The 19,550-nt window shown below is 44.2% G+C and overlaps 1 protein-coding gene across 1 annotated transcript; it reads right to left on the bottom strand.

The window, feature by feature from the left end:
• Positions 1 to 2,009: 2,009 nt before the first annotated feature.
• On the bottom strand, positions 2,010 to 10,088 carry LOC129406454 (tripartite motif-containing protein 75-like). Its single transcript, XM_055144235.1, has 3 exons — positions 9,743 to 10,088; positions 4,211 to 4,289; positions 2,010 to 3,498 (listed from the first exon to the last, which is right to left on the bottom strand). The coding sequence occupies exons 1-3, from the start codon at positions 10,086 to 10,088 to the stop codon at positions 2,010 to 2,012; spliced, it is 1,914 nt and encodes a 637-aa protein (XP_055000210.1).
• Between the last annotated feature and the right edge of the window lie 9,462 nt (positions 10,089 to 19,550).

Below are 19,550 nucleotides of genomic sequence, written 5' to 3'. Positions count from 1 at the left end.
TCTGAACTGCCTTTTCTCCCAGCATGCGAGCCTTGCTTCCAAGCTGTGGAGTAATCCTCCTGGTACTTATCACTACTATTCTTGGGTATTAGTCTCCCATTCTGTTACTATATATTCCACAAACGAGTGCAATCTTTCTATGTCTATCTCTCCCTTTCTGACTCATTTCACTTAACATGATACTTTTCATGTAGATCCACCTATATGCAAATTTCATGATTTCATCTTTTCTAACAGCTGCATAGTTTTCCTTTGTGTAGATGTACCAAAGTTTCTTTAACCAGTCATCTGTTCTCAAGCATTCGGGTTTTTACCAGATTCTGGCTATTGTAAACATTGCTGCAATGAACATATAAGTGAAGATAACAATTCTATCATACTCTTTTCATCTCTGGGTTATATTCCCTGAAGTGGTATATTGGGTCAAATGGGAGCTCAATTTCTAATGTTTTGAGAAGCATCCATACTGTTTTCCAAAGGGGCTTAACTAGTTAGCATTCCTAGCAGCAGTAAAAGAGAGTCCCCTTCTCCCCCCATCCACACCAACACCGTTTGAATTTTTTGTTTTGGATGTGGGCCAGTCTCTGTGGTGGGAAATGGTATCTCATTTGATCTGCATATCCCAGGTGATTAATGATGAGGAGGATTTTTTCATGTGTCTTTTGACCAATTGGTTTCTTCTTTGAGAATGTTAAGAGCTGGAAAGAACAAATAGTCGGTAAAGCATTAGCCTTACACACAACCTTGGCTTTGACCCCTGTCACTCTAAATGGTGACAGGATTGTCAGGAAGGATCCCTAAGAACAGAATCTAGGACTAAGCCAGGCACAACAATTTTAATTTTTATAATTTCTTATCTAAAGAGCCTCCTGCCCCTGAACCTGGCTGTCTTCACTGGGACCCCTCGGAGGGGAGCAGATTGAATTTACGTCCCCTCCACGAGTAGAGCCAAGGCAGCTGAAGTCCTCCAGAACCCAGCTATATCTATGTTCAAGGCCACCCTCTTCATGCTCCGACCAGTCTCAGGCATGAATGAACCAGCATCTGATATTTTAGTCCAAATTCTCTTTTGTAAATACAGTGAATATATCAAAACTAAATCCAGAACTTTAAAAAAGTTTTTTTACTAATTTTTAGTATTTGAAGTATTTATTTTAGGGCTGGAGCGGTAGCACATTGGTTGGGCTTCAGCCTTTCAGGAGACCGACTCGAGTTCGATTCCTCTGCCCAACTCGGAGAGCCCAGCAAGCTACCGAAAGTATTGAGCCCATGCTGCAGAGCCTGACAAGCTACCCGTGTGTATTGGATATGCCAAAAACAGTAACAATAAGTCTCTCAATGAGATGTTACAGGTGCCCGCTTGAACAAATCGATGAAAACGGGATGATAGTGACCCAGGGTGAAATATATATTTTAGTACTAATATTTTTATTTTCTTATTTTGTTTTAGAACCTGACAAAGTAGGCCTTAGGGGATATTCCTTGCTTTATGCATGAAGATCAGAACTCCTAGAGTTTCTATAATTGAGGGAAACTGGTTAAATTTCGTAATAAAATTCACTATAGATATAAACTAATTTGCGGGAATGGATGTGACACTTTTGTAATGAATTTTAAAATATTTTTCTATTAAAAAGAAGCAAAACGTTTATTAGCTGTAAAAATCTATTTTATTAGATATAGACAAACAGATGCAAAATAATCAGATAGGTTACAAAGAGTTGCCAGAAGAGATCTCCCTCCCCTACGCACAATTTTTTTTTGTTTTTTTAGTGTTTTATTAGTGAATCACCCTCAGATACAATTACAAACTAGTGAACTTTCTTGTTTGATTTCAGTCATACAGTGACAGTTCATCCATCCCTCCACCAGTGTCCATTCCCTCCACCAATGTTCCAGAGTCCTTGCAAACACCCACACCCCATCCAAATTGAACACTTATGCAACCGGTCCTATAAGTACAAGATCAGCCGCGGTCACATGAGGCAGGGGGGAAACCCAGGGCGTGATCAGCCCTCCTCTGCCCTCCCTGAGCCCACTGAGAGAGGGGCGCAGTCGGGCCCCACGCGGAAGTACGGCTTGAGCTCCTGAGCAAAGTGCTCGGTGAACGAGTGCAGGTGAGCCCTGTCGGCGGCGTTGTAGAAGGAAAGCTGGCCCAGCTCCCAGTCCAGGTACACGCCGAGGGCCGCGGGCGGGTCCCCGAGGGCCAGAGGCACGACCCCCGCGCCCACGGCCAGGTAGTCGCCGTCCTGCCGCTGCAGCGTCCAGCATCTCTTGGGGGCCGGCTGCGCCCGCGGGGCCTGGGCCGAAGGGGCGACGGTGCACACGCCCACGGCCCACTCGGGCTTGGCGCCCACCTGCACCTCCCAGTAGTGGCGGCCAGAGGCGAAGGCCTCGCGGCCCAGCACCACCAGCTCGGTGGCATCTGCCCAGGGCCCGGGGTCCGCGTCCCCTTTGGGCCGTTTCCGCACGCAGGTCACCGACGTGAGGTCCCGAGACACGCGCAGGCTGGGGTGGGCCGTGCGGGGGTCCAGGCTGACGCGCTCTCGGAATCTCTGCATGACGCTGCTGAGCGCCGAGCACAGCGGAGGGAGGCTGTAGGCCGCCGGGCGGAAGCGCAGGGGCTGCACGGCCGGGGGCTCCAGGCTCTCCCAGCGCTGCTGCAGGCCCCGCAGGCCCCTCAGCACCTTCTCCTCGGACATCACGGCCCTCTCGGACACCTCCCGGAGCAGGTCTTTCAGCGCCGAGATGTGGTCCGAGTAGGCCTCCAGGTTGGCCCGCAGCTGCTGCTGCAGGCGCTTGTCTTCTGCTGCCAGCCTGCCCAGAGCCGCCTCCTGCTCGCGCTCCACGAACTGGGTGAGCAGCTCCAACTCCGAGGCCAGCTGCCTCCGCTGCTTCCCCACGTCCTCCCTCAGCCGCGCGAGGTTTCTGTCCTGGGCCACTTCCAGCTTCTGCACCTTTGCCAGCTTCTTCTTCAGGGCCTCGATGTCACCGTGGAGCCTCTGTCTGTGATGAGCCGCTGCTTCGGCCACAGGCCTGACGTGGTGGCCCTGGTGGGCAGGGCCCTGGGCGCACAGGGCACACAGCAGCTCCCGGTCATCCTCACAGAAGAGGCTCAGCTCCTGCTTGTGCTCCTCACACCTGCGCTCCTCTCCCCGCGCCGTCTCGCTGCTGCTGGAGCTGTGGAGGAGCCGGGCCAGGTCCACCAGCCTTCCCAGCTGGGCGTTGGCCCTGACGCGCTTCTCCTGGCAGGGGTGCCGGCAGACGGGACAAGGGAACGTGTCCTGCAGGTCCTTCCATGACATGCGGATGCAGGAGTCGCAGAAGTTATGTCCACATTCGATGGTGACGGGGTCACTGAGGTAGTCCAGGCAGACGGGACAGATGAGCTCTGCCTGCATGTTGGCCAGGGCTGCCGTCACCTCCTCCATCCTCAGGTGTGGGGAGGGCAGGACGGGAGTGAGTTTCCTCAGAAGTTTGAGATCCTCAGGCTCTCTCCTGCCAGAAAAACAGTTACACACTCAGTCCTCTGTCTGAGCTCAATATGGCTTTCTCAGGGATGGTCTCTGATGACCGGCGCCCATCTGGACTCAAGGGTCTCCATAACCATAGTCTCCTAAGACCCAATTAACTGCTAGAGTCTCATGCATTTGGGACCCCTGTTTCAAGTGATATTCTGTCACAGACAACTACTCTTTCTGCATAAAAATGAGTTGATTCAAATCAGATGAAAGGGAGCTCAATTCTGGGATTCACTATACAGAAAACATTACCAGATAGTCAAAAGGTTTCCCTCTAGATCCTGCACACGAGCAGCACTAAGGAAGCTTTGGGAGTTGATGTCCCCTCATCCCTTCCCCTCAGCCCTGACTAGTTGCATATTCCTTGGTGGTCGCTACTCACCTATGTCCTGACTCTGGCCGGCTCAGTGCTCGGTGCTGCTGGTGAGCGACTCTCCTTGCAGGATGCTGACCTCAGCCTGGCACAGCCCACTGTGTGCCCCGCACTCAGCACCCTGTTTATATACATCATAGGGTGGGGCTGGTTGGACCCACCCAGGAATGACTCATGGCAGGTAGGGTGGGCCTGGACTTTGAAAGGATTTTCAGAGGGGTTATAGATTTCTCCACAACCATAGTCTAAATATCCGAAGGTACAGGTGCAGGGAACCTGTATTCATTTTACAATCTAATTATTGTATGCAGCAAACCCTTCCTTAGCTTCATCCTGCTCCTCGATTACATTTTTCAGAGAAAAATAGAAATGCTCCATGAAGTAGAAATAAAGCGCTGATGGATGAGAGAGTTAGTAGGGCCATAAGGTCTTCGCCAGTGTGATCCCTGCCTTAGTCCTGGTTCAGGAATAGACCCCGATTACTCAGGTGTGGCCGAGAACAAAACAAACAATACCAAAGAACCCAATTGTGCTGTGGGTTCACTCTTACCCCGGACAGTGTAGCTGCTTCTGCTATTTCTTCTTTTCAAACTTGCTATGCTGCCATTGAGGCCACTGGGAATATTTTTCCTCCTACATGTATGAATGATCTCCTGATTAAAGCCAAAAACGCTAGTGTTGGGATGGCTCCTCGAACAGTGTATATCAGAAATTTGACTATAATTTGTAAATTATGGTCTCCTAATAAAGAGTTTAAACAATGAGCCAATCAAGAAATTTTAAAATGAGATATATTAATCTCCCCAGCTCAGTGATTGCTGTGTCATATACTTTTCTATTTGCCTATCTGCACATGTGAAAATCTTTGGACCCAGCTTTGAATTTTCTCTTTCCAAAATTTTACTGAGTTCAATTTGATAACCTTTTGCTAAATCTTCGATGTCACATAAATCTTATGTTACTCAGGTGATATCTGACTATGTAAGAAAGAATATATGCTAAGCTTTCTGGATAATGCTCAGACACGAAACTGACATAAGTTAATAAAAAATGAACCAAAATGTTTTACTTTTTATACAAATAAAATTGCTATATTTAGGAAGTGATTCAGGAATCAAATAACACACACTCTCACAATTCTGGACTTAGAAATGATTGGTTGTAGATGTGAATATATTTTCTTCTGTAGAAACTGCTGTTATTTTTTCAGACTTAGATGCTTTCATCAGATTCTTTCTAATAATATGTTAATATTTTAGGTATCAAATAGTTTTGTTTCAAATTTATCTCACTGTCATTGTCACTGTTATCCCATTGTTTATTGATTTGCTCAAGCGGGCCCCAGGAACATCATTCATCCCAGACCTGAGATTTTAGCTGCCAACCTTACTCAACTTATCCAATGTTTGGACGGTCTTTCAAAGTCATGGGAATGAGACCTGTTATGTTACTGTATTTGGCATATCCAATATACCAGGTGCAGCTTGCCGGGCTCTTCCGTGCGAGCAGTATACTCTTGGCAGCTTGCCGAGCTGTCCGAGAGGGGTGGAGAATGTATATTTATCTCAGGAACACTAATGGGAAATGTATCTTCTTAGAACTTGCACAATTGCTCCCATATAAAGTACCTCCAAAATGGTCAGATTTCTTTTCTCCATCTCCAAAGTGCTCAGTCTGCCTCTCAGAGGTATACCACAGTCCTGCTTGGGGCAAGCTTCAGGGAGAGCGATTAGGCGACTTCTTTACTAGAAGAGAAACTCAATAGCTCCCCTCCCCCCACCTACCTGCCTTTAATATGTCTACAACACACATGTAAATAATCGTCCCTCACTAAGACTTTCTGGACGGAGTTTCCACATGTGTTATCCCTTTTCAGCAGGACCAGGAATTCAGTCGGGGTCATATTAGGTATGAATAATGAACTTACAGAAAGATGACCAGAGGGCTGGAGATTCTGGGCTTCTTGCTTTTCCCTTGACATATAGTCTAGAGGATTGCATCAACCTGGGCTATGGATTAAGCCAAGGGTTTCTTCATAATATTAGTAAAGGTCTCATGTAATTTTTACAATTTTGTTTTGGGTTTGTCTTGGAGTCATGCTGAGCAGTGATAAGAGATTACCCCTAGCTTGGTGGCCTGGGAAGTCGTGACCATGCTCAGGGGAGTACACAGCATGCTGTGTGTCTAGCCTGAGCCTCCTACATGTAATGCATGCACCTCAGTTTGTCAGACTCTGTGACCCTTCTCATTCTCTCATGCACGGAGACCATTTCTGACCTACAGGTGCCTTTGCGTATGTATCAGGTATCTATTTCTCTTCTGGACTTTTCTGTCTGCGATAATGATATATTCACTGTGGGTTTGCTTTTTGTTCAGCCTTTAAATAATGAACAGTGGGTAGAATCTTACCAAGTTCAAGTAATATTACAGTGAATGCTTTCTTTGTTTTGTTTTAGTGGTGATGGTGAGCTTCTCTGATGATAGTAAGATCCCGTGAAGCCTCTTCAATTGGATGATCAAGTTTTAGAAATCACTAATTTGAGACTGTTAGGAAGAGTGGAGGCATTTGCCTTGTATATGACCAACACAGTTTCAATCCAAGTACTGTGAAGAGTCGAAGAGTCAGAGTCCTTACCTCAGCTCAGAGTCAGGCTTAATCCCTGCACAGGACCAGGTGCAATCGAAAAACACAATAGCAACCCCACCCTACCCTTTCCAAACATACAGATACTAATTTAACTTCAATTTAATTTTAAATGAATTTAATTTAAATTAGTTTAACCTTAAATTAATACTAGTTTAAACTCATTTAACACTTTAGGAAAAGTCTACTTGCAAGCTCACTTTGAATCATGAATAACAAATCTGAGAAGTAGTAAGAAATGGGAAGGGGATTTTTAAGTCATTTGCACTTATGCCTCCCAAGGTGCCTGTTTATGGTATGAAGGAGGTCAAGATTTTTCTGAAAGGGCCGGATAGATAGTACAGCGGGTAGGGCCTTTGCCTTGCACTGCGCAGGCCCAGGTTTGATCCCTGGAATTCCATTTGGTCCCCCAAGCACCACTAGGAGCAATTACTGAGTGCAGAGCCAGGAAAAACCACTGATCATCATTGGGTGTGAGCAAATGAACAAAAAAAAATTTGTTTTATTTCCCTTTATGGAGTCAGTGAGAGAAGAATGAAATATAGTCTTCTAATATACATACGGCCTTCTAACCAGTCAGAATCTGCTCGAAGGACTGGACTTTGTCTTGACTCCCAAAGGAAAAATCACGGTACTCCGACGATTCTGATGTTGTTCGGGTTGAAAGATGTGTGCTGAAAGCAGACTATAGACCGAACATGATAGCTGCTTAATACCTCTATTGCAAACCACAACACCCAAAAGAGGGAGAATAAAAGGGAATGCCCTGCAGCTGAGGCAGGTTCGGGTGGTGGGGTGGGGAGGGGGTGGTAGGAGGGATGTTGGGAACATTGGTGGAAGAGAATGGGCACTGGTGCAGGAATGGGTAAATGACCATTGTATGACTGTAATGCAAACACAGAAGTTTGCGTTTGTAACTGTACCCCTCAGTGATCCACTAATAATAAAGAAAGAAAGAAGGAAAATCCATATCTACTGAACCTAAGGCTACAGGAATCTGAGACAGAATATTATGATGGCAGCATACCACACACCAGGTAATCCCCAGCGAAAACTAAAGTGAGACTCATTAAGAAATCAAGACATTTCGGCAGGAGCCTCTGTACAACAGGGAGGGTGCTTGCCCTGTACGTGGACAACCCAGGTTCAATCCTTAGCAGCCCTGGTGGTCCACTGAGCTGTACCAGGAATGATCCTTAAATGTGGAGCTAGAAGTCAGCTCTGAGCATTGCTGGGTGTGCACCCCAAACAGAAAAAATACCAAGATATTTAAAGGTAGATTTGCACATGAGAGAATGCACAGGCTTGGAAAAGCTGCATGCTCAGAAAGGTTTTCAGGGTTCCAGAAATGAAGTTCTCACTAAAAGCAGATATCTAGACATAAAGAATTTCTACCTAATCAGTGAAGTGTATTGACACAGAGCCAGCATGAACATGGAGACCTACCAGTCCAAAACAAATATTAGCACTGTAGCACTGCTGTCCTGTTTTTTATCAATTTGCTTGTGCGGGCACCAGTAATGTCTCCATTATGAGACGTGTTACTGTTTTTGGCACATTGAGTGCACAACGGCGAGCTTGCCAGGGTCCGCCATGTGGGCTGAAAACTAACGGTAGCTTGCTAAACTCTCCGAGAGGGATGAAGGAATCGAACCCAGGTCGGCCATGTGCAAGGCAATGCCCTACCCGCTGTGCGATCTCTCTGGTCCAACCCAAATATTAAGCAGAAATAAAAATAAAAATTATTTAGTATAAGTTATCTCCCATAAACACAGATACAGGAATTACCGGTTTACAAAAAATATCTTGAACTAATTAACAGGGATGGGAATGGATTTCCGGAAGCTTTTTCAGTGTATTTGTCCAGTCCTGAAAGTTTTCATCCTGTAAATTAAGAATTACAGTAGATAGCATGTTAAGTGAATTAAGCAGGAAGGACAACAAAGGATGATATCACCGAGATGTTGTCTTTAGAGTAACTGGCTGGTCCATAGCGCAGCACTGTAGGGCGATCGCCTTGCATACGGCCAACCCAGGTTTGATTCCGCCACACCTCTCAGAGAGCCTGACAAGCTACCGAGAGTATCACCCGCATGGCAGAGCCTGGCAAGCTACCTGTTGCGTGTGTATTCGATATGCCAAAAACAGTAAAAGAGTCTCATAATGGAGACGTTATTGGTGATGGCTTGAGGAAATCAATGAGCATCGGGATGACAGTGATATAGTGATAGAGTAACTGGATGAAGGAATGCAATGGTTTATAGTGGGGATTCTTAGATCACTAGTTGCCCAGGAGTAGGAAGAGAAGGAAAGAACTAGAGTGAAGGTGGGAGGGGCAAAAAGGGGAGGAGTGAGGGGCAGAGAGATAGTACAGTGTGTAGGGCATTAGCCTTGCATGCTGCTGACCTGGCTTCTATTCCAGGACCCAAGTGTTCCTCTGAATAAAGCCAGGAGTAATTTCTGAGTATAGAGCCAGCAGTAATCCCTGAGCATCGCCATGTGTGGCCCAAAGGAAAATAAAAACAAAAACAAGCAAGAAAGAGAAATAGAGTGATGAGAAAGGGGAGAAGAAACAGAGGAATAGCAATGGAGTCAGAGACCAAGGGGATTTGGGTACATCAGTGGTGGTGACGGATGCACAGTTAAATATCCAACCAAAGAGTCAACCATCACTGGAATCACGAGACACAGACTTCAGGAACCAGACTTCAAATTTGCCTGTCAAGATGGCAGCTGGGGCTGCATGGGGTCTTGGGGGGGCAGTGGTTTGGGCTTGGAAACTAGGAACACAGCAGAGGGAAGTTGACAGTGGTGGTAGGATGGTTGTTTGAACAGTGTATGTCAAAAACCCAACTATGAAAAATTTTGGAAGTCACAGTGTTTAATACAATAAAATTGATGGGAGAGGGAGAAAATAAAATAAAATTTAAAAATAAAGGTAGAGAATTTCCGAGTTTGCTTATGGACTGGAACGATAGCACAGGGGAGAGGGGATTTGCTTTGCACATGGCTGACCCAGGTTCAATTACTCTGTCCCTCTTGAAGAGCCCGGCAAGCTACTAAGAGAATCCCGCCCACAGGGCAGTGCCTGGTGAGCTACCTGTGGTGTATTCAATATGCCAAAAAAAAGTAACAACAAGTGTTACAATGGAGACATTACTGGTGCTCACTCGAGTAACATCAATGAACAGTGAGTTTGCTTACGTCTCCACTGTCTTTTGCTGAGCAGTGGTGGATCCAGGACAGAAACTTTATGAGCTTGAGCTTCAGGCTCCTGGGGTGGTTTCTTCAGGCCCAGAACTCCCTGCACCCTGTACCCGCTCCCAGCCTTACTGCTGATAGTCTGCAGAGGGCCACCGCCCAAACCCTGAGGAACACCCTCTCCAGCGGCCTTCATGCTACAGATCTGTCCTAGCCATGGGGAAATGCTCTCCTCCAAAGACGACTTCCGGGGATTAAACAGGATCCTATTCATTCTTGTTTCAGAGTGAGAGTAGCAGTGAGTGTAGGAAGAGGAGCTCACCGCAGCTGCCACTTCCTCCTCCTCCATTCCCGCAGGCCCGTGCTCTTTTTGCTGGACCTTTTGAATGGTCCCAAGAGCCAGTTGCTCATGGAGCTGCTTCCACACACCAGAGGGCGGCCTTTGGATTTTGGTTTCGCTTAAATTATACTAGAGTTTCTCTAGCTTTTTTCTTTTTGGCCTTTTCGGTCACATCCGGAAATGCACCAGAGTTTCTCCAGGCTCTGCACTCAGGAATCACTCCTGACAGTGCTCAGGGGACCAAATTGGATGCTAGGAATCGAACCCAGGTCAGCCGTGTGCAAGGCAAATGCCCTACTTGCTGTGCTATTGCTCCAGCCCCCCAAAACAACTTTCTATGTATCCATAACCATCGGCTACCCTAATATCGTTCAAACAAATGTCCTTCTGCTTCCTGCTAACTCCCTGCTGCTCCCACATCACTGCAGTTCAGCAACTAGAATTACAACTCCCAAGACTGGTGAACCTTAAGTAGCAACTGTTTTTGGTCTGTTCTAAACAATCACTTGAAGAGACCTTATAAAAAATGATCAAAAAAAGAAACCCTCCTTACCTTCATATTATAAATTTAACACAATTTATTTTCTGAGGCAAACCTTACTGACACATAATCCAGATACTGGGTTTATTCTAAAACCAAATTTGAAACTCTGGTTAATAACTGAGCGAATTAAATAACTATTGAAATACACAGAGAAGATTCTAAATAGAATAGAGGGGTTCTAGGAACATAGAAACATGAGATATTCTAGAGAGAAATGATAAAACCCGGATTTTATCCTGATTTGCGGATTTAAAAATAGTTTTTAAATGGTTTGGAAATTTTAATTAGAAATATCAGCAGACTATCTGGGGAGATGAAGGGGGGGCACCGCCAGCAGTGCTCAGAGGTCTCACCAGACCAGACTTGGTGCTTACTCCAGGCTGTCCTTGAAAGCTGACACGTATTGTGCATGTTGGTTTTTGAGGGTCCGCACCAGGAAGTGCCAGGGCTAACTCCTGGCTCTGTGTTCAGATCTGGGGACAGTGTGCAATATGACCCTAAAGGCTATAATTTAATTGGACTATTTTTGGTCTTTTTTGATGTTTGCTTTGGTTTCAGGCCACACCTGGTGACACTGAGAGGTTACATCAGGCTCTGCATTCAGGAATTTCTCCGGGCAGTGCTCTTGGGACAAAGTGCTATGCCAGGGTCTGCCTCATGCAGGATGAGCACCCTACCTGTGTACCATCACCCTGCTCCACATTTGCACACTTTTATAAGCCTCCTCATAGCTAAACCTTGGAAAAATATCCAGTCTTTAATTTTCTAGTCTTGGTAGTAAGATTAATAAGAATCTATACAGACTATAATTCGGCAGGACTCCTGAGAAACAAAACTTGGAGCAAAAAAAATGTTCCATAACTAATGTGGCCTCAGCGTGGTGGGAGCTGAGGCAAGGGAACAGCACAGGATGCTCTAAGCAACAGGTGGGAAGCAACAGGAGTGAAACAATGGGTGTGAAATATTTTGCCTTGATAAGTTTCACTTTGATTCCCAGGACTCTGTTGGGATGAGTCCTGCGGTTAAGGAGTAAGGAGGTTCATAAACATGCCCAAGCCAGAGGGAGAGTACTGGGACATGGTGCTTGTGTGCAATTGTGCAATCAATCCAAGGGGTTCATCTCCAAAACTTTCTACAGTTGCTCATAAGTAAATGGCATTTCATAACAGAGTTGATACTAGAAAATAGGTTTACATATATACATATATATTTATATATGTTATAGATATTTCTGCACTACCATCCCTTTGTTCATCGATTTGCTCTAGCGGGCACTAATAACCTTTCCATTGTGAGACTTGTTGTTACTGTTTTTGGCATATGTGCCATGGGTAGCTTGCCTGGCTTTGCCGTGGGGGCAGGGTACTTTTAGTAGGTTGTTGGGCTCTCCAGAGAGATGGAGGAATTGAACCCAGGTCTGCAGTGTGCAAGGCAAATGCCATATCAGCTGTGCTATCACTCTAGCCCTTTATATTATGAATATTAAAATGTTATATATATATATTATACATACACATATATAGCATTGTAGCACTGTAGTAGCACTATAGTCCCGATGTTTACTGATTTTCTCCAACGGGCACCAGTATCGTGTCCATAATGAGAGTTGTTGTTACTGTTTTTGGCATATTGAGTACAACATGGGTAGCTTGCCAGGCTCTACCGTGCAGGCAGGATACTCTTGGTAGCTTACTTGGTTCTCCGAAAGAGATGGAGGAATAGAACCTGGGTTTGACGCATGCAAGTCAAATGCCCTACACACTGTGCTGTTGCTCCAGTCCTGATATTAAATATAACGAATTATTGTGAACTAATCTATATATATTAAATTTCCAAAAATAAAATAAAATATAGAACATTAGTTCACCGAAATAAACCACTACAGGAAGGTCTTCAAATGGGCACCCAAAAACATATCTTCAGCCAGATCTAAGGGTTGACGTTCTATCCTAAAGCAGATGATAAATGCATGGGCTCCTGATCCAGACTGACAAGTTGGAACCCCAGTCCCCCTGTCATCTGGGCAAGTTCAGTGACTGTTCATCTATCAAACAGAATCACAAGTGCTGCCTGCCATTAGGCTGTTAAAGGTTAATCTGTAATGTAATTTACTTATATACTTATATTTAAGAAAAGTTTATGATTTAAAAAACTACAACTTTTATGTATCTCTAGATATATCTCTAGATGTGTATGTGCTAGGGACTGACGCCAGAACTCCACATACACAATTGATATCCTCTCACAAAAATTTTATGATTTTAAAAAAGTTTTTCATTTGCATAATTAATTTCAGCGTGGGCATTTGTATATTCCTCAATTTTATTAGATTTTGAGATAAACTTAGTTGGTAAAAGTTATTGAGCTTAACTGCCTAAATAACATTACATATTAAATATATATATGTATATGTATATAAACAGTGGAGGTTATTTGCAAGTTAAGAGATATTTTCCACCTGCTGGATGATGACTGTCATTTCAAATGCAAATGGTTCCTGCACACTGTGGACTAGGTTGGAAGTTATGAATCCAGTTAACGCATCATGGTGAACAAAAGAACATGTCCTTCCAGTTTCATTGTAAACAAAGAGGGCTTGGTAACACTGAAATGAATAATTGAGGCTTAAAGGTGCAAGAGTTTCTGTAAATATATTCATAGCCCCAGGTCAGTCTAGCCTGTTATTTGGAGGCAGAGGCATTGCTGTCTCCTGGGATTGGCCGCCGTAGCTGGCATATAAATGAGCTGCACAGCTCAGAGACCACACACTGCTGCCAGGCTGCCCTCAGAGAGCATCCGGGAAATCTGCTGTACACTGGCCTCGGAGGAATTCAACGATCTTTGAAATTTACTGTCCAGGTGAGCAGGGAAATGTAAATATATGGGATCTGAGGAAGCAGAACTTTGAAGATACTGGAACTTGCTGGAACCTGGAAAGAAGTCAGGTTTCCTCAAAGAGTGGAGGCTAAGAAGATCTTTGTTTCTGACCTTAGAGTGGCTGGAGAACCAGAATTTTCTCAAAGGAATTTCCTCAGCTAGCCCTATTCCAGCCCAAAAGAGTTTGCATTTTTGCTGACTGAGATCCAAGCAGAGGCAGCTGCATTCTCTGTACGGATTATCTGAAAGACCCAGTGACACTTGAGGGAGGGCACAACTTCTGTGACTCCTGCATCCACAGGTGCGGGGTTGACCTACAGGACGTCTTCCCATGTCCTGTCTGCTTCCACCACTGCCCTGACAGGAACTTCAAGAGGAACAACCAATTTGGTCACATCACTGAGGTCCTTAAGCAGCTCCCCACTGTAAGGAGTAAGAGGAAATGGCAGGCAGAGGAACCCCTGTGAGAGAAGCACAGTGAGGCCCTGGACCTGTTCTGTGAGGAGGACCAGCAGCTGTTGTGTCCCCAGTGTTCAGTGTCTGCTCACCACCAGGATCACCACCTGATCCCACTGAGAGAGCTGCAGAGAGTCAAAGGAAGGAGCTCAAACAATTCACAGGACATGTGAAGACAAAGATGAGGGATGCTAAAAGGGTGTGGAAATCAAATTACACATAGTATGGAAGGGAGGTGGACGATAGAACTAAACCCTGAATTTGAGCATCTCAGTCTTTCCTTGAGAAAAGGGCAAGTTTCCATTCAGACCACACCGCTCAATAGAGAGAAAGATATGAAGAAAAAACTAGATCAAAATAAGAGCCAACGATTTGTTCAGGGAACCCAGAGGGGGCAGGTGAATTCCTCTCCCGGACACAAAGAGCCAGCCCCGGAAGCTGAAAACCTCTAGCACTCAACTGTGGCTATACCCACGGCGGCTCTCCACACTCTCAGGGGAGCCTCACCCATGAGTGAACCTATTCTTGGACATCTCACACCTCACACCACTAATATTCCAAGAATAACACACCACATTTGATGGGATTTAAAGTAAGAGGCAAACAATCTTAGAGAGAAATATATTTTTACGTATATATATATGCATATATATATGTGTGTGTGTATGTGTGAGTGTGTGTGTGTGTGTGTATGAACACACAAGGCTCAACCTTTGACATCATGTTACTAATCTCTTATAGAAAGGCTTAATGGACACTGGGTGATATACACAATCTTCACACACTTTCCTCTAAGAAAACTTTTTTGGATCATTTTCAGCAGTTTATTCATAACAAATAATATGAAATAAATTATTTTGGTTCTCCGTTGCCGTAGGTTTTAGAGGTCTGGATGGAAACACCAAAAATGTGGTGGTGGGAAGGTGTACTGGTGGTGGGATTGATGTTCAAATATTAAATGTAATCAAGTATTGTGAACTACTTTATACAAATAAAATACATTTTTTAAAAAAGAGCCAAATTTTAACCGATATAGACACAGTGAAAGCTCTCTTGCATGACATAACAGAGAAGTGTTTGCAGGCTGACCAGGATTTACTCGCCAGTGTTGAGGACCTGGAGAGCAGGTATGAAAACCCGCCCTCCCCCGCAGTCTCCTCATATGAACTGGAGAAAGGGAGCTGCACTCTTCCTCCCCATGACGTTGGTCTGCACAAAATGATGAACAAATTCCAGGAGGGTTTGACACTGGATCCTAAGACCACCCATCTAAGTCTGACTGTCTCCAAAGAAAGAAAAAGTGTCAACCTTGGAGCAAGTCTCTCGTCCCTGCTGGAACAAACCCAGGTTGTCAAGATTACTCCTTTCCCAGCTGTGCTGTCTTGTGAGGCCTTTGATGGAGGCAGGCATTTTTGGCAGGTGGAAGTGAGAGGCACAGGTGAATGTTCCCTAGGAGTGTGTCAAGAATCCTTCCCCAGAAGTTTTCTGACACCTCCCTTCTCTCAAAGCGACTTCTGGCAATTTGATCTAACCTTGAATCTCGCTGGAAATCTGTGCATTGAACAACCAGAACAAGTTGAGAGAGTTGGTGTTTTTCTGGATTGTGAGTTGGGAGGATGTTCTTTTTGGATTGGAAGAACAGGTCATGCTTATATAGACTCACTAGTACACTTCCAGAAAATGTGATGCCATATTTTGCTTTTGGATCTATCTTGAATTCTGTTACAGTGTGTGTGTGGTTACAGAATAGGGATGTGAGCAAACTAGAGGATTATGTGGTATGTTCCTGATATTGATAGGAACATTGCAAATAAAGCTTTTGTTAAAAAATTTATTAGTGAATCACTATGAGATACAATTACAAATGTATAAACTTTCGCGTTTGCATTTCAGTCATACAGTGATTGTTTACCCATCCCTCCACCAGTGCCCACTCTCCTCCACCAATGTTCCCAGTATCTCTCCCACCACCCCCACCCCATCCCACACCACACCACTCTGCCTCTGTGTCAGGGCATTCCCTTTTGTTCTCTCTCCTTTTGGGTATTGTAGTTTGCAATAGTGGTATTGAGTGGCCTTCATGTCAGTGTATATTCTACTTTCAGCATATATTTTTTTTATTTCAAATCACCATTTTGAATTCGAACTGTTGCAAGTGATTTGCACGAAGAGGAAGAAGAGAGCTAGTAGCCATGATATGGGATTCTGCCACTTTCCTCTCTACCATCTCTGGTCTATGGGGCCTTGCTTAAGTGTTGGGGACTGAGTAAGACCTTTGAGTACCAGGCTGAGAACTGCTGGTGCTGCTGGCACCCCAATGGGGTTTTAATAAATGAAAAGAGTTTATTGATACTCTGACCCACCTGAACAATCTTCCAAAAAAAGATGTGCTTCCCTGTTTTTTTTCTACAAAAACCCTTTCTCTTGACTGTAAGACGAGGTGTTCACTAGGAGGCTCTGGGTTTACCATTTTCCAACCTGCCAGTTTGTTGACAATCAATTTTATTTTCTACTTATCACACTGGCTCTTGAATGGTTTTTTACTGCAGAGACCATGTAATGGGACCTTTAGTAAAATTAGCTATTCCATCCTACCTGAAAAATTGTAGGCAAATATGAAAAACGAAAATAAACATGTGATGTTATACAGGGTGCTGGGTTTCCCATTCACAGAGATACCAGTTCCCCAAGTGAGAATGCAAAAGCAAAGGAACCATTCTTGGTAGTTCAAGCTAGGGTACAAGCCTCATCCAATGAAGTGGATCTGAACAAGGAACCGAATCCTAGTTCCAGAAAATATATTACATATGGCTACATAAGCAACAGTGGCACTATTCCCATGAATTGAGAGAAAACAGTCACAAGTCTGTGAGCTAATTGGTTAAGCCCACCCGCTTTGCCCAGAGATATCCTACTTATCATAGAACTATCTAGAGGCATCTAGGGAATTTCCAGCTTTGGCCAAGGACCTCAGGGAATTCTTTGTGGGGGGCTGGGATCCCCTACGGGAGGAACCAGAAATTTAGACCTACTGCCTGTTGTGCTAAAAGGCAGTCTGTGATGGTGCATATGAGGTTCTTTCTCGACCTCACAATATTAGAAATAGGTAAATAGAGACAATAATGACGGATATAAAATTTGTTAATTCCATAGACTCCAGGGTAGCATCAAGAAACTCTTTTTTTCAAAAATTTTTATTAGTAAATCAATTTACTGTCACTGTCAGGGACAGTGATACAGTGATTAGTGAATCACCGTGAGATACAGTTACTGACCTACAAATTTCCGTGCTTGCGTTTCAGTCATAAAATGGTCGAGTGCCCATCCTTCCTCCACCAGTGCCCATTTTCCAACACCAATGGTCCCAGCAATCCTCCCACCACCTCTACCCCATCTTCCACTCACTCCACCGCGCATCTGTGGCAGGGAATTCCCTTTTTACTCTCTTTCCTTTTGGATGATGTGGCTTGCAGTAGAGGTATTAAGTGGCCATCATGTTCGGTCTATACTCTACTTTCAGTGCGCATCTCCGATCTTGAACAAGCCCTCCTATCACCCTTTACTTCGTGGCCCCTTCTCTATCTGAACTGCCTTTTCTCCCAGCATGCGAGCCTTGCTTCCAAGCTTTTTGAGTAATCCTCCTGGTACTTTTCACTACTATTCTTGGGTGTTAGTCTCCCATTCTGTTACTATATATTCCACAAACGAGTGCAATCTTTCTATGTCTATCTCTCTCTTTCTGACTCATTTCACTTAACATGATACTTTTCATGTAGATCCACCTATATGCAAATTTCATGATTTCATCTTTTCTAACAGCTGCATAGTTTTCCTTTGTGTAGATGTTCCAAATTTTCTTTAACCAGTCATCTGTTCTCAAGCATTCGGGTTTTTACCAGATTCTGGCTATTGTAAACATTGCTGCAATGAACATATAAGTGAAGGTAACAATTCTATCATACTCTTTTCATCTCTGGGTTATATTCCCTGAAGTGGTATATTGGGTCAAATGGGAGCTCAATTTCTAATGTTTTGAGAAGCATCCATACTGTTTTCCAAAAGGGCTTAACTAGTTAGCATTCCTAGCAGCAGTGAAAGAGAGTCCCTTTCTCCCCACATCCACACCAACACCGTTTGCATTTGTTGTTTTGCATGTGGGCCAGTCTCTGTGGTGGGAAATGGTATCTCATTTGATCTGCATATCCCAGGTGATTAATGATGAGGAGGATTTTTTCAAGTGTCTTTTGACCATTTGGTTTCTTCTTTGAGAATGTTAAGAGCTGGAAAGAACAAATAGTCGGTAAAGCATTAGCCTTACACACAACCTTGGCTTTGACCCCTGTCACTCTAAATGGTGACAGGATTGTCAGGAAGGATCCCTAAGAACAGAATCTAGGACTAAGCCAGGAACAACAATTTTAATTTTTATAATTTCTTATCTAAAGAGCCTCCTGCCCCTGAACCTGGCTGTCTTCACTGGGACCCCTCGGAGGGGAGTAGATTGAATTTACGTCCCCTCCACGAGTAGAGCCAAGGCAGCTGAAGTCCTCCAGAACCCAGCTATATCTATGTTCAAGGCCACCCTTCTCATGCTCCGACCAGTCTCAAGCATGAATGAACCAGCATCTGATATTTTAGTCCAAATTCTCTTTTGTAAATACAGTGAATATATCAAAACTAAATCCAGAACTTTTTAAATTTTTTTTTACTTATTTTTAGTATTTGAAGTATTTATTTTAGGGCCGGAGCGATAGCACATTGGTTGGGCTTCAGCCTTTCAGGAGACCGACTCGAGTTCGATTCCTCCGCCCATCTCAGAGAGCCCAGCAAGGTACCGAAAGTATTGAGCCCATGCTGCAGAGCCTGACAACCTACCCGTGTGTATTGGATATGCCAAAAACAGTAACAATAAGTCTCTCAATGAGAAATGTTACACGTGCCCGCTTGAACAAATCAATGAGGAACGGGATGATAGTGACCCAGGGTGAAATATATATTTTAGTATTAATATTTTTATTTACTTATTTTGTTTTAGAACCTGACAGAGTAGGCCTTAGGGGATATTCCTTGCTTTATGCACGAAGATCAGAACTCCTAGAGTTTCTCTAATTGAGGGAAACTGGTTAAATTTCATAATAAAATTCACTGTAGATATGAACTAATTTGCGGGAATGGATGTGACACTTTTGTAATGAATTTTAAAACATTTTTCTATTAAAAAGAAGCAAAACGTTTATTAGCTGTAAAAATCTATTTTATTAGATATAGACAAACAGATGCAAAATAATCAGAGAGGTTACAAAGAGTTGCCAGAAGAGATCTCCCTCACCTACCCACAATTTTTTTTTGTTTTTTTAGTGTTTTATTAGTGAATCACCCTCAGATACAATTACAAACTAGTGAACTTTCTTGTTTGATTTAAGTCATACAGTGACAGTTCACCCATCCCTCCACCAGTGTCCATTCCCTCCACCAATGTTCCAGAGTCCTTGCAAACACCCACACCCCATCCAAATTGAACACTTATGCAACCGGTCCTATAAGTACAAGATCAGCCGGGGTCACATGAGGCAGGGGGGAAGCCCAGGGCGTGA

Source organism: Sorex araneus, chromosome 7, assembly GCF_027595985.1.
Source record: "Sorex araneus isolate mSorAra2 chromosome 7, mSorAra2.pri, whole genome shotgun sequence".
Classification (NCBI taxonomy): Eukaryota; Metazoa; Chordata; class Mammalia; order Eulipotyphla; family Soricidae; genus Sorex; species Sorex araneus.
The sequence above is the reverse complement of the archived record's forward strand: the minus strand, read 5'-3'. Positions and strand labels throughout refer to the sequence as shown.